We start from the raw sequence: 16175 nt of genomic DNA on the forward strand, positions 1-16175 counted from the left end.
GAAGTGCTCCTGATGTGTGGGATCGGCAGGCTGCCTGCTGGGAAAACAGGGGTGTCTTCACCTCGCCACGTCCCCACATGCCCGCATCCCTGTCACAGCACAGTCTGAGAGGAATGGCCAACAGGGAACCAGCAGACGTCTATCCTTAGCCTCACGGGGCGCAGAGGGGCAGACAATCAAACCACTGCTCATCGCCTGGGGGGTACACTTCCCATTACAGGCACCACGGAGCGGGCGGGCGTCTGTCCCCAGTAGCAGAGAGAGCTGTTCGGTGCTATTTCTTCCTAAAGACTGCTGCTCTGGTTGCAAGATTCAGGCTGGTGATATGAGACAAATGATCCCCAGCCCCACACTATCCCTCTTCAGCGAAATTCTAGTTCAACTTCCTGCATAAAGATGATGACACTGCAGCCCATAGTGATTACATTCACTCATGAATGGATGGATGGATGAATGAATGCATGGCAGGGAAATCAATTGGGGGAAATCCTCCATAGGGGCCTATGAAGCCCTGATTCCCCCACAAAAGGAATTTTCCTTCCTGTGAGGAGCAAAAGGGACCAGGAGACCCTGACTATATTGCACACTGTTCTTAATTAGGTAACACCACACTCAGGTCTGTGTGACCCTCCCGATTCCACCAATATTTAATGAGCACATATTCCGCACTGCCCTAGGACTTCGGGACAGATTCACTGGTGAACAAAACAGATAAAGACCCCATCCTTGAAAAGCTTCTACAAGAGTGGAACATACAGAGTCTGCACACTACCTGCTTAGAAATCAAGTTGCTTATGTTTATGTTTCTATATTTAAAGAGAGAAATGCATCCCTTTGTAATAAAGTGAGGATTATGGATGTTACCAAGGGCTTATGATTTCTTTCCCAAGGAAAGCATTTAAAGGGGACAGACACCTACCTTCTCCCCACCAACACATACTCATCAACAGGCTTCTGCAGGCCTTGGCTCTAGGTTGAGAACAAACCCCTGTGTTCCTCAGAGAGCAACCCAGCCAGCTCTGGAGCCCATGGCTGTGTTCCAGGAGAGAACCCCACCTTCAGCCCAGAGCTGGGAGCACGGCAGCTTTACATGGTAGTGTTTGAGAAAGAAAGATGCAGTAAAACCACTTAAACAGTTTGTGTCTGTGTGCCCTGCAATTCTTAAGTCTTCACAATCACCAGCCTCTAAGTGGTTCAGGGCCCAAGGAAGTAGTTTCTAGTTCTTAGCCCTGTTGCAAGTTGGGGAAGAGGCTGGGTGAATTTCAACATCTCCACCTCCACCCAATCTTACAAACATTATCTACATCTGTAAGGCACTGAACAGGATGCCTGTGAATACAAAGATGACCTTGCTGTCTGGGGTACCTAACTACCCAGAATACAGGCACACCTATTTTATTGCACTTTGCTTCACAGTGCCTCACAGATGTTGCTTTTTTTTTTTTTTTTTTAACAAATGGAAGGTGTGTGGCCGCCCTGCATCCATCAAGTCTATCGACGCCACTTTCCCAACAGCATTTGCTCACTTCGTGTCTCTGTGTGACATTTTGGTAATTCTCAAATATTTCAAACTTTTCCATTATTATTTTATTTGTTACGCTGATCTGTGATCAATGATCTTTGATGTTACTACAATGACTTGAAAGCTCAGATGACAGTGAGCATTTTTTAGCAATTAAGTAATTTTTAGTGAAGATATGTACATTATTTTAGACATAATGCTATTGCACACTTAATAGACTACAGGATAGTGTAAATATAGCTTTTATACACACTAGGAGACCAAAAACTTTGTGTGACTCACTTTATGGCAATATTTGCTTTATTTCAGTGGTCTAGAACCCAGCCCGCAATATCTCTGAGATATGCCTGTAGTTCCTACTTTCCACTGTTGAAGTTTTACCTGTCAACTGTACCAGGAAGAGGAACAAGATTCATCAAGTCTAAAGTCTACTTCAGGGTACAAGCAGCAAGACAGAAAAATCCATTTAAGGGTTGCTATAGCTTTTTACATCCAATTGCCCTTTGTTACCCAAACCTCAGTCAGAAGCACACTGGAGAGGCGGGTGTGAGGGAGGAGGGAACATGGGGGAGGGAGAGGCACACAGGCAAATGGAGTCAGCTTCATTGTTTCAAGAGCTGTTTTACCATTCTTTCCAAAAAGAACAATGGACAAATCAAGCTCTAAGGAGAGGCCCACACCCCAACATCACTAAAATTTTCCTCAAAATTTATTCATACTTGGTAAGTTTTATGTTTCTGGGAATGTATCCATTTATTCTAGGTTGGCCAATTTGTTGGCATATAATTGTTCATAATAGTCCCTTATGATCATCTGTATTTCTGTGATATCAGTTGTAACCTCTCCTCTTTCATTTCTGATTTATTTATTTGAGTTCTCTCTCTCTTTTTTTCTGAGTGAGTCTAGCTAAAGAGTTGTCTGTTTTATCTTTCCAAAAAACCAGCTCTTGGTTTCACTGATCTTTTCTATTGTCTTTTTAGTCTCTATTTCATTTATTTCTGCTGATCTTTGTTATTTCCTTCCTTCTACTAACTTTGGGCTTAGTTTATGCTTTTTCTAGTTCCTTGAAGGCATTATGCTTAGTGAAATAAGTCAGACAGAGAAAGACAAGTACTGTATGATCTCACTTATATGTGGAATCTTAAAAAAAAACAAAAACAAACACATAAGACACAGACTCATAGATATAGAGAACAGATTGGTGGTTGGCAGAAGCAGGGGGTGGGGAAGGTGAGCAAAATGGGTGAAGGGGGTCAAAACAAATTTCCAGTTATAAGATAAATAAATCCAGAGGATGTAATGTAAATAATTACCAATACTATACTGTATATTTGAAAGTTGCTAGGAGAGTAGATCTTAAACATTTTCATCACAAGAAAAAAAATTGTAACTATGTGTGGTAATGGATGTTAACTAAACTCACTGTAGTGATCATTTTGCAATGTATACATATATCAAATCATTTTGTTGTACACCTAAAAGGAATTCAATGTTATATGTTAATTATCTCTCAATTTGAAAAATGTATTCAGAAATAGTTAAATGAGAATTTCAATACCAGTCCTTTTTCCTACCTGTGAGAGGTAGGGGAAAGCACTTTGGAAAATGTTTTAAACTAGAAAAATATCAAGATAGTTTTTTAAAGTTTTTAAAATTGAGATATAATTCATTTAAAGGTACAGATCTTAATGGTACAAGTCGAACAGTTTTGACAAATGCATACACTCGTGTAACTCATAGTTCTACCAGCATACAGAGCATTTCCATCATTCCAGAAAATTTCCTAGTGTTCCTCCCCCATCAATCTACCTCCAAGCAACCGCTAATCTGATTTCTATCACCTATGATTGGTTTTGCCTCTTTTAGAACTTCATGTAAATGTGTTAAGACATAGTTTTACCTTTTGAATATTGCTGAAAAAAATACAATTTGTTTTCAGAAAACATCCTTTTCTACTTGTGGAATTAGTGGGAGAAAATATTTTTGAGGGAACCACTTCCTGAAGTCATAAATACCTACATTATTTTCTATTTTTATTGCTTTAAATAACCATCCCTGTTGATCTGGGGACATGGAAAGCTAGTCATGCCAACTATAAACAAGTGTTACCTTGCTTCTAAATGCCTGAGCCAATATTTTCCCCCAATTCCTATGTCCTTCATTGTCTAATTACCTCTTCCAGGCAGGGCCAGAACATTCCATACACACAGGAAGTTGATTTTTATCCCCTCCCCTTATTCTTTTGAGAATAAGCCTATTCCACATGAGGGGGGTCCCTCAAAAGAGAAATCTGTAGGGTCATCCAGAGGGAAATGACTTAAGAAAATATATATACGATTTTATTTAGGACCTAAGCAAGCTCTGTCCAATGAGACAGAGCAACATCCACGATTTTCCTGACAGTGGCAAGGGTTTCTGGTAGGGCTCTTACAGACATTCTTCAGCAATGCTTGCAAGTCCTGTCCTTCAATACACCTATGGGCTAGTCTACAGGTCCCCAGATTCCTAATGACTCTAGGCTACCCTTACTACCATTCCAGCTTGAAAATATGAGCAAATAATAAATCAAGCCAGAAAGATAACCTTTCTGATGAATCAAGATCCTGAAGCTTTATCCTGTAACTATTCCCTGGTGAGTGAATTGTCTATGGGGACGCGTTCACCTTAGAACAGCCACACGTAAGGAAACTTTGAAGGGGGTGTTCCTTTAAAAGTTCAGTGTGCAGACGTAGAGAATGGACTTGAGGACACGGGGAGGGGGAAGGGGAAACTGGGATGAAGTGAGAGAGTAACATTAACATATATACACGACCAAATGTAAAACAGATGCTAGTGGGAAGCTGCTGCATAGCACAGGGAGATCAGCTCAGGGCTTTGTGACCACGTAGAGGGGTGGGATAGGGAGGGTGGGATGGAGATGCAAGAGGGAGGGGATATGGGGATATATGTATATGTATAGCTGATTCACTTCGTTATACAGCAGAAACTAACACAACATTACAAAGCAATTATACTCCAATAAAGATGTTAAAAAATAAAAGTTCAGTGTGGGCAGCAGTGTCATTTTTCCCTCCACCCCATCTGATTGCATCTGCCAGCTCCTGCTTCCTGTACTCCACACCTGCGCCCAAAGCTTCACAGGTCATCCCCAACCTCAGAGCAAAGCTGTACTAACGTCCTGCCCTCCTTCCTCGGGACTAGCCCAGCGCCTTACACAATACAGCTGTGCTTGCTGAATGAATCCAAATACTCCTCACCTTCCACATGTCCAGTTGAAATGTCACCTATTCTAGGAAGCATCTTCTTCCCTCTCACTGAGTACCTTTGTTTTCAACTTCCTCTCTCATTTGTCAACGCCATTATTTGCCACTCTAACAGTATCTCGGGTTATTAGTCACCTTCTTAGTTGAGTATATCTTACCCTCCCCGACTATACCAAGCATGTTTCAAAGCAGAGTTCTGTTCAATAAATCTTTGGATCTCTATAAGCACAGTTTCTCTTACCAAGTAAGCACTCAAATATTTGATAATTCCCATAGCTATGCCAATCTATTATAAATACATTTAAACTTGCAAAGATGTTACTTTTATGTGGTTGTCGCCTGTTTTGTATGCCAATGATTCTAATCTAATCATCGTTGCTTCTAAACGTGGCTTCCCCCTCCTTAATATGAACGTTCTACCATCTCTGTGCATTAGGGAATCAGAGATGTACACCCCAAAGTTATTTGGAAAAATAATTGTAGAGCAGCCTGGGCTCTTTAGATTATCAAATTACAATTTAAAAAATCTTACATTAATGTTATCTTTTTTTGAAAAAGGATACAAACCCTTCTAAAGCAAAGGGTGCCTTAATGGGTAAGAATTCAGGTATGCTTTGATCACCTATTAATTAATCAGCTTTTAAAGGAACTTGACTTCCCCGTCAAGTTTTGGGCAAGCACAAAACAAAAAGGCCTCCTTTTGCACATGCGAGTTCTCAGAGTTCTTACACCAAAAATGAAATGAGGATAAATTGCCCATCCACACACACAGAGGTTGTCTGATTGAGTTAAAAGTTCTGAAGAATTTCAAGGGCCTCTTTAACTCCTGCTGAGAGAACCAAATCTCTCTCCATGGCACAAGAAGTAAGATGCCTAAGTTTCTAGGAAATGCAAGTGACCTTTCTTTGCAAACGACAAGGCCAAGTTAAGCTCTAAGTCAGAAAGTGAAGCCTTCAGTATCTAGCCAGCCTGACTGGGGACCACTGGGAAATACCTCAAAAACTAACCACAAAGAACAAATAACAGCCAGAATCTCTGAATACCCCTTGGGCCACCACGAGGAGAGACTGGATGAGACCAAGCTCATCTAGCACAAGAGGAAATGCAGCGCCTTTCCCAGGCTCTAGACAACATAGATAGGAAAACGAAGAGGTTTCAAAGCACTTTAAAACAAAAACCAAACCCCAAAAATAGGCCAGCAAGCCAGTTTCAAAACTTCAGCGGCCCTCAAATGCCACTTCTCCTCGTAACCCTGTCCATGTGCCATCTCTGTTCTTATCATTAGAACTTCGCCTGCATTGATCAATCCTCCCCACGCTGGACAAAAATGTCACAAGTGTGTATTTACAATGATTTCCTTAAAAATGCCTACCGGGGATTTAGCCTGTTAGGTTTCCTTTTGGATTGGCAGCCCAGTCCCATTAAGTGCACAGTGACTTTTTTTTTCTCCCTGCAGACCAGCCAGGAGGCAGAAGTGTGGTGAGCACTTCCTGAGCGACCTTCACTTTGCTCACCCCACTCATCCCTGGACCGCCCCACACTCTCCATTTCTCCTCTAGCCACGCTGCAGAGACCCATCCAAGCTGAGCTGCTAACTTCTGCCAGAAGGGCTGTTCACCCTACCAAGGGTCAGGGCCGTGTGCACCCAAACCTGTTTCCGTCCATTGCTCGTCCTGCTAGCACACCATTTGGTTAAAGAGTACAAAATATGTAGGTTTGAAGAGAAAAAGCTAGTGGTGAGAAGGAATAGGATAATAATTTGAAGGTTTAAAAAAAACGGTGCCAAAACAGGTGTAGAAAAAGACAACTAAAAGAGATTAGGGGTGAGGGAGTGTAGAATTTTAGAAGAATTATTAACCCTGAGTGTTTCACTTATGTTGTCCTCAATCCACTTTAAAGAAACCAGTGGGAATAGCAGAGGATGCATCACGGATGCAGAGAGGATAGAACTCAAACCAGCAAACCCATAGTTAAGGGAGATGCCCTGGCTCTATGAGGCTGTGTTGACAAATGGCAGACAAATACACATTTTTATATTTTAAGCTAAGATTACATGTTAAGATATATGTGTATCATTTTTTAGGATTCTCTACTTCATTCAACTGTTCTAAAAAACCGGTCCATACATTCAAAACCTTCCTAGGAATTGTCTCTTGGGGTGGGAGGGAGTATGGGCATTTGTGTGTGTATAGCTTTGGAATACTGCAGAATTAATCTATTAATTAATCAATAAAAATATATATACACACCTACACAATACAATACGTTATATTTTTATTGACCAATAGATTGATTCTATAGTATTGCAAAGCTATTACTATGGTCTTATCTCAACCTGCTCCTGTGATTTAAGGGTTTTTGTTTATTTGGGATTTTCGTTTATTTTGTTTTTAGTCTTCTGTGGAATTAGACAATAGCTACTCAATGGCATTTATATAACACCCATTATAAGAGAAAAGGGCAGATTTTATATTATACAGTGACAATGGCCCAGGATCTGCAATATGACAAGTAAATTTCAACAATAGGGAAATTAATTTTTGATGATATAATTTAAAAAATATGGATTAAAAGGTAAACCTTTATGTTTTGTTTTACACAAATAGCATAGGCTACACAGTTAATTTTCCTTTTTCCTGCTTGAAGCAAGCCCAAATGAAGCCTAGCACAGAGCTGGCAGGGATGGAAAGGAGGCGGGGACCGTAGATGGTGGTGAAGCTCTTCTCCCAGGCAAGGAGAATAACAGCCCTGCAATCATTCCTCTCCTTTAGCGACCCTCGTTCGGTTTCCCTGGAGCCAACAGGCAGTTGAGAATGGGCAATATTTCCCAGAAATTTATTAATAATTTTCCTCACCTTAATTTGTATTTCTTAAAATATTATTACAACATTAAAGGAAAAATCATCTCTATGACAGAACCATTTTCAATTCTGGGTCCCTTTCCATTTTTGATCACATGCACAAAGATAGATTTTAGATGACTGTATCCTACTGTATGCAAATCTGTGGCTGATATATTCATTTATTTTGGAAAAAAAACTTTTCATACTTCCATTTATTCATTTACTTATTCAATAAGCATTTATTAAAGTATATGTTAGGTTTCAGGCACTATTCTAGGTACTATGAATATAAAGATAGATAAAAACCAGATCCCTACTGTTGAAAAGCTCTCAGGTTAGTGGAATGTAACATAATTACAACGCACAGTATTGTAATAAATACAGATTTAAAGGCCTCTTTACCATATTAATGGCTTCACGTCTTCTAGCTGGATAATATGACTTAATTCACACAACTATTCCCTTTCTTGATGACTTTTCATTATCACAAGCATTGCTGCAATTAACATGTTTCACATATGTTTTTCTGTTGACCATTTCCATGGATAAATTCCTAGGAGTAAGATTACTGAGTCAAAGGGTATTAATTCAGATTTTTATAGCTATTGATGTGCTTGTTAAGTAGCTTCATACAAGGATCATAAAGATATACAAAGTCACCAGTTCTTCTAAGCATTGCCAAGTCTTACCACTAAATCTGTTTTAGGATTTTCAAAAGGAGGTACCCATTATTGTCTTAATTTGATTAATTAATAGCAGGGCAGAACATTTTCTCATGGTTAAGATTTTTATTTCCCCTTGTGGGATGTGTGTTTATAGCAGATCTATCTATACTTTATCATTATTATAGTAGCTTTCTAAAATATTTTCATATGTTACATATATAATAACTTTTTATCTTAATTTATTGCAAATTTTTTTCCTGTTTGTTGTCCTCTTTGTTTAGCTAAACTTTCTTCAAATCATACCAAAATTTTAACTCTCTTTTATTTTTAGTCACAACTGTTTATTTTTTCCTCTGGAATTTCTTCCATGGTGTCAGTCTCATGAACTGTGCCCTTCTACCATTGGCACAAATGTTCTACTCTGCTGTGCATTCATTTTTAACTCATTCAGCTTTCAACAAATGTCTCCTATGTGCCCTGCTTGGCACCAGGAATAAAAAAATGGTGAATGAATGACATACTAATACAAATTATCCAAAGCTGGGAAATAGGCAAAAGGGGCCACTGCATGTCCTCCCAGTATCACGCTGGGAGCCCCATTAACTGATCCTCTAGGGACAGGTATCTGCTTGACACACTATTTACTATTTATGAGATAGTTTACAACTCTGTTAGTGTAGATGTTAACCAGTAGAAAACCAAAAGCAAAACAAATGAGTCTTGTCAGATAACCATGAAAATAAACTTTGACCAGCAGAGATGCAAGAGATTCATCCCCTAGAAAAGATAACCTCAGAGGTTACAGTTTCACTGCCCTGCAGGACGCTGTGTAGTTGTGCATCTAACTTAGCAATCTTAATCAAGTTTTTTTCTCTTTCAGTCATTATGAATACTTTGCTCTTTCGCCGTTCTCTTTGAGCCAGCCTTACCAAGAATCTTGCAGGTGCCCTCATTAGTGAGTTACGTAAAGCTTTGATGCATGCTCACTTCTTGTTTATATGAGAGTCAAGAAACCTGGCTGCCAGCATCAGCCCTGCCACTTCTACCCACATCATAGTTCATTTAACCCTTAACCTCCTCCTTGACTTCTGGCTTCCCTTTTTTGCGGGGCGGGGGCGGGGGGGGGAATCGTGGGTTTCTGTAAGGTTGAATGGTATTCAGGAAACCAAAGCAATTGGAAAACTGTACTTCTATATACAGATACATGTGTCGAATCAGAATGAATGATCAGATGCTAAGTTCGAAGCCCAGGATCCCCCAGGCCTGAGGGAGTGGAGCCTGAAAAGCCCGTGCCAGTGTCTGGTGGGACACTTCACCAGCAGGGCTGGCTCTGAGCAGCCAGGACCACACAGGAACAAGGTTATGTAGTGCAGTGGAAAGAACAAGGGCCTCTAGCCAGGTGGACCTGGCTTCAACCCTCAGCCCTGCCTCTTCTAGGGTCTCTTGAGCCTCTTTCTTTTTCTACAAAATAAAGTGGTTACGATGAGTCAATGGGCCCATGCGTAAAGAACCTCGTCACTCCTGTCACATACTAGGTCTTCAATAAATGTCACTTCTTTTTCCTTCCCTGCTGGGTGGCAGGCCTCTCTGGAGGAATTTCCTCTGGAAGAGACTCAACCAGGTGATGTCCAAGGTCTCTTGAGTTCTAACGCCCCCCACAGCAAGGCCAACCAGCCAGGGGTGGGTTCTGACAGCCCATGTGAGCCCACCGCGCCCACCCGCCTGGCACACGTACCTCTCCTACCACCTCTATGATGTCGCCAACTTTCAGCTCAAGCTCATCATCGTTCTGGGGCAGGTAGCTGAACGCCACCTGGCACCGGCGCCTCCGTCGCTCGCCTGCATGGGAAAAGCAAAATATTCAGACACAGCTCTTGTCTCAAAATTAGATTTTAAAGAGAGGCGCCCTAGGCACGCAGGCAAATTAAGCTGACTTGTTTCACATATGCTCTCTGGGACATGGCTAGAGGCATGGCAGCTCTGGCCTCTGAGAGAGGCAGGGGAAAGCAGAGCAATGCTTCTTGGTCTTTTAAAAGCTGCTGGGTCCGAAAGGCATGGATATGAGAAACCGATCCATTGTGCAGAAGGCAAAACCCCACCCCTGAAGCGCTGGGGCACAGTGTTGCCTTAAACGGTTTTCCGTGGATAGGGCTTTGTATTTGCTGCTGGTGACTTTTAATGAAAGCTGATGTGATATGGTAGAGGAAAAAGAATGGTCTGCTTCTAATGCTAGCAGGGCAGAGGAAATTTTTCCCAAACGTGCAAAGGAAAAGATAAAGTATCCTGGCCTTCTTCTTACTAATCATCACCCTTTTAACATGCTGGAACTCAGGCTGATAAGCAAGGGCTGATTTACATTTCAGCCTCCTCTTGGTACCATTTCAAATGTCCCACAGGAGTTCAGCAAATCCACTTTTGTCCTCTTCCCTCTGTCCCAGGGGATCCATTAACAGGATCGCTGGCTGCTTACACAGAACCAACCCAGGCACATCAAGATAAAAACCAGGGCCACACTTCACTTGACTGAAGGACCCTCAAGGTCACAGCATCTCACTCACCCAGTGTGGCCCAACAGGGAGGTCCTGGCTTAGAGCAGTTCAAGTACAGATGCAACTGTCCACGCCACAGACATGCACTATGGGGGGAAAGAACACGCATATGGTGTGCGTGTGACGGGGCTCGGGGAGCGGCGGGGCAGAGACAGACAGACGGCAGTGGAGGCCAAAGCTGGGAAGAGGTGGATAAGACAGAGGAACCGAGACGAGCGGTGCTCAGAAGTCTGTCATTCAAGGCTGACCACTTCACCTCATCCCTTCCTGCCACCGCATGGCCTTGAAAACCAAAGGGATCAACGACTTCAAGGAAACACATTTAGAAATGCTTACATTATTTTTGGATACTGCCTACAGGGATTCTTTTCCTTTTCTAACCTTTCCCTGAGAAAGCAAGTCCCCGCAGGAGTGATCACAGGCCACACTGAGACCCCCATGCAGGGTGACATCATACAAAGGGGCAGGCCTTTGCTACATCTGACGTGCTCACTGATCAATATTTATCAAAAGCCAGTGGCCTAGTTCTCTCTGTTCCATCTTTTTTCTGCCTGAACCTCACTAAGAAAGAACAGAGTTGAACAGAGGGAAGAGGGCAGAAGTTCAGAATCAATATCTCGTCTAATCACATCTTTGGTGACAACGTGAATACGCTCTACCTCTTTGTACGAAATCACGAGCTGGCTGGTCTCGATGAGAACAAATGCAGAGCTCTCAGGCCAGTTCCCAGGCGCTAACTGCAGCGGGCAGAGTAGGGCAGCCCAGGGCTCTTCCAGGGACAGAGGGCTCACCCCAAATAGCTCTTCCCAGGCGGGAAGTCAGGAAGAACGGTCTCCAGGGTAAAGAACTCCACCGCTATTCCCTGGCTTCCAACACAAAGGAAGGGAAATCAAGCCCTCTATCATAAAGGATACAGATTGCTCATTCTAGCCAAGAAAGCCTCGATGACGAGGTGATCTCCGCACCTGTCTCCTACCCCCTGTGACTCCCCTGCCCTCATACACACCTCTTAAGATGAAGCTGTATAAATTTTTAAGAGCTTTACTTGTTATATGTTACGTTCAAAACAAACTCTGCAGATACAGTCTGAACACGAAACAAGTAAACATGACAAATGTCTGAAACTCGACACTCATAACCACAGAGGTCACCAAAGTCCTGACCAAAGTGACTTAAAAATAACATCTAAAGATCTACTGTTAGCTGAAGTCATAAAACTTAGTTAAATGTAAGTTCGTATCTTCACAGAACCCTCTGTAAAAAGTAGTATCTAACCCAACAGTACACAAAGGGTGAAGGAGAGGTGATATATCCTTCGAGAAAAGACTAACCCAGCAGAGTCAGGACCTAGAACAGAATAATATTTCTCTCGAACCAAATCTTTCCATCAGAATTCTATAACGCCCTGTCTGGAATCAGAAAGAACAGCACACTTACTAATCTCTCGCTGCCAGGCTAGTCAGTATCTCCCCTTTTATTTTATTATTATTATTATTTTTTTGCGGTACGCGGGCCTCTCACTGTTGTGGCCTCTCCCGTTGCGGAGCACAGGCTCCGGACGCACAGGCTCAGCGGCCATGGCTCACGGGCCCAGCCACTCCGCGGCATGTGGGATCTTCCTGGACCGGGGCACAAACAAGTCAGTATTTCTTAACTACCTCTAAGGTTATTCAACTGGTGGCACAAAGACCTATAAAGCACACTGTCAACGTACAAGACCAAGAAAAGTGAGCCCGACAGGGAGGTATCCAGAGGTCACTGGTGGAAAAGGTCACCTGACATGATCCCAAGCTGAAACAATTATTCCCTCCGACACTGGGATAGTTTGTGATCTTTTCTAAAGCACACCTGATACCCATCACCCTAACTTATCTTGCCAAGCACATGAGTTAAAAAGAAAAGAGCCAGAATGAGCAAACATTTTACAAATGAGGCAAGTAGGGCTCAGTGACTTACCCGAGGTCACCAAGCTAGTAAGTGGCAGTATGTCCTTGGCCTGAGTTCAGAGCTCTCACTCCAATGCTGGATGAACCAATTTAGTTCACACCTCATCCCAAGTTCTCTGCAATCTGTACTTAGCTGCTTCCCACAACACTGCATAACACAGCCTTAGGGCTTCTCCACGGCTTTCACATTACAGATAACTTCCAAACTCCTGCACTGCTGCTTTCCAGTCCTCGACTTCTGCAAATTACTGTTTCAATCTTGTTTGCCAGTTCCACCCAATGTAAAACCCAGTTCGGGGGGGATATTTGATGTTAGGAGACACTGCATTTCAGTGGCTTCTGTCCATCTTAAATTTAAGGGAATTTAAGGATGTCATTTGCCATTTTTTCCTTTCTTGGTATTTCACTGATGTTTACTAGTTGGTCTTGACCTTCCTTGAAGAGGTATGTAGACAACAATGTCATCTCCTTTCAGTAGCTGGTATAAACTGCAGGAAAAAAATGCATGACTTGCCCAAGGCTGTGGTTCAGAATCCTTTCGTTTAAGCTACCACCCTCACGCCCAGAGCCCCGTCCACATGAACTCAAGTTTTAATACATTTCATCGGGCTTTTTTCTGCTTGCCACTGTGTGTGTTTTTTAGGCAGGACCACTTAACTCCTTACACATAACTGAAAGAAGTAACGGACACGAATTTTATGGACATACAAGCAAATGTATATGGGCACATGCACATGGCTTACCAAAAAAAAGTATGACTGAGGCAGACTTCATAAGGCATACTTGACACGTCTCTCTACTGCCATATTGTATGACGGCCACAAAATACACATGCATGAACATGCATTCATAAAGAGGAACACAGGCAAACACAGGTGACAAGGCAGGCACCCTCAACTCCCTCATTAGATCTCATAACCACCTTCCATTCATGACCAGCTTTGTTTAATAAAATAGTAACAGCTAACATTTACTGAGCACCTACTGTGTGCCGGAGACTACTAAGGACTTTATATGTATTAGTGCATTTAATTCTCACATTGAACGTCAAGGGTAGATCTTGGACCCTCCCTTAAGACAAGGAGACGGAGGAGGCACAAAGAGACTGAGTATTTTACCAGAGGTCTTACAGCTAGAAAGTGCTAGAAGCGTCAGGGATTTCAAGTCAGGAGATGCAACTCCAGAGACTGCCTCCCCTGTCTGACTGTTCTTAAGAAGAATCCTCGGCTATGAGTCTTGAGACTACAGAAGGGACTAGCTGGGCTAACATGGGACATGGTTAAGTTGTGAAACCAGGAAGTGACAAACCACAAATCAGGAGCGTTTCCTTACAGCTGCTGGCAACTGGGGCCCATATTTTAATGAAATAAAGCTGGCTGGATGGGGAGGAAATGTCGTATATTCACATTCTCTAAAAATGAAATAGCAGAAACTGCAAAGGATGCCATGACCCAGCCTCAGAAACAGCACACACATCTATATTTTAGAGCCTTCCGGGTCTTACAACATGTGAAAACTTTACTAGGTCAATTCATTCAATGACCACAAAAATATAACAATAGTGCAGTGCTTGAGAAAAACCTTTGGGTACACTGAGAAGTTTCAACACTCATACAGACTATTTTTTTTTCATCCCACATCCTCCTTGACAGAACAAGAGTATAACTAAGAGGGTTGATATTTCCAAGAAACTCACTAAATTAATCAAATGGAGCCTCACCACATGCCTAGGAAACACAGCAGTATCCTGATGTCATTTTACAAAAGAGAAAACATTTATAAAATCAAAGAGGAACATCAGAAGAAGCCCCTAATTCTCAGGGTTACTTCTGGCATTTTCTCCAGACATGGCCTGGGGTCCACCTGGGTCAGAATGCTGACCTGCAAGGCAGACCTACGGAACTGCACTCTCTGAGGTTGAGGCCAGGGGCCTGCATTTAAACCTGACTCTGCAAGTGACACTGCCCACAAAAATCTAAACCTCAACAATGAATCAGAGCCACTAATTACAGGTGAGAACAGGAAAATACCTTGTTGGGAACAAGTGGTCTCCCTTTGGAGGACACTAACCAGTGGTTCTCAATCTTGGCTGTACCCTGAAAGCACCTGGGGAGCTTTCATAAAACTCCCCATAATGTCCGAACAGCAGCCCCTAAGGAACAAGGTCTCCATAGAAAAATGGCTTCTTCCAGGGCTGGGGCAAAGAAAATACAAAGTGAGACTGGAATATGTGGTTATGACAAAATTAACGACGCACTCTAAGGCTTGAGGGGTAATTTGTAAAGGACAAAAGGCTCAGCTTGGTAGGGCTTCCACTGGCCAAATCTGGGACAACAACAGCATGTACTAAAGGATTTATTCATTTCAAAAAAAATTCATGAGCCCATAATGATATACATTCACTAGGTAGCTAGGTTGAGAGCTAGCTAGATGGATGGATAAGATTAGATAGGTTTATGGGCCAAGACGGGAAAGCTCTTCTTTACAAAAGAATGTCAACTAATGCATGTAGAAATGATAGAAACACATAATCACCATTTTATAACCATCATGGCAACAACTGTTTCTGGCAAGAATCAATGGTTGCTAAAACCACTGGGTGAAATCCTGTTGGGGATTAGGATATTTAGAGAGTCTCAAAGTATCTCCCCACAGATTATTCATTGATTACAAAAGGAAATGGTCCCCTGAGTATGGAGAAACCTGGCAGACACAGCCTCAAAGTTCATGTCATCAATGATGGGACAAATTAATATCAGGTGCCTCCTTATGTGATGCACTGAGAAGGGCTTAACATCACCTACAGAACGCTCCCGCCCAAAATGTTTAACTGAAATCTGACCGTGAAGAAACATGCAAATCCAGATCACGCAAATCCAAAATGAGGGACAGTTGAGAAAAACTGACCTGGTTTAAAAAAAAACTTTTTAAAATCAATATCGCATAAGATTTTTTAAAGGTTAGGCGACTGTTCTAGATCTTAAACCAGTAAAGAGATTTAACAACTAAATATAATGCAATCCTTAACTGGATTCAGGGTTTCTTGTAAAGGTTATAAAGGACATTATTGGAAGAAATGGGAGAATTTGGATATGGACTAATACTAGATAATAGCATTATATTAATGTTACATTTCCTGAGTATGTTAATTCTATTGCAAAAAAAATTCTATTGCAGTTACATAGGAGAATGTCCTTGTTCTGAAGTATTTAGGGATGAAGTGTCTTGATATCTTTAATGTACTTTCAAGTTGTTTAAGGAAAAAACAAAAGGAATGTGTGTGTGTGTGTGTGTGTGTACACATACATACAGACACATATGTATACACATATACATACAGCGAGAGAAAGAGAGAGAAAGCAAATGTGGCAAAATGTTAACAATGGG

The 16175-nt window shown here is 42.0% G+C and overlaps 1 protein-coding gene across 11 annotated transcripts in view; it reads right to left on the minus strand.

The window, feature by feature from the left end:
• SH3KBP1 (SH3 domain containing kinase binding protein 1) overlaps positions 1 to 16175 on the minus strand; it is a 343640-nt gene that overhangs the window by 154123 nt on the left and 173342 nt on the right. For all 11 annotated transcript variants that reach the window (XM_004283056.3, XM_049704753.1, XM_033411495.2 and 8 more), the window contains one exon: positions 10029 to 10132. In XM_004283056.3, coding sequence (XP_004283104.1) covers positions 10029 to 10132 — 104 coding nt within the window. The remainder of the gene's footprint in view (positions 1 to 10028; positions 10133 to 16175) is intronic.

The sequence above is a fragment of the Orcinus orca genome, chromosome X, assembly GCF_937001465.1.
Source record: "Orcinus orca chromosome X, mOrcOrc1.1, whole genome shotgun sequence".
Taxonomy (NCBI): domain Eukaryota; kingdom Metazoa; phylum Chordata; class Mammalia; order Artiodactyla; family Delphinidae; genus Orcinus; species Orcinus orca.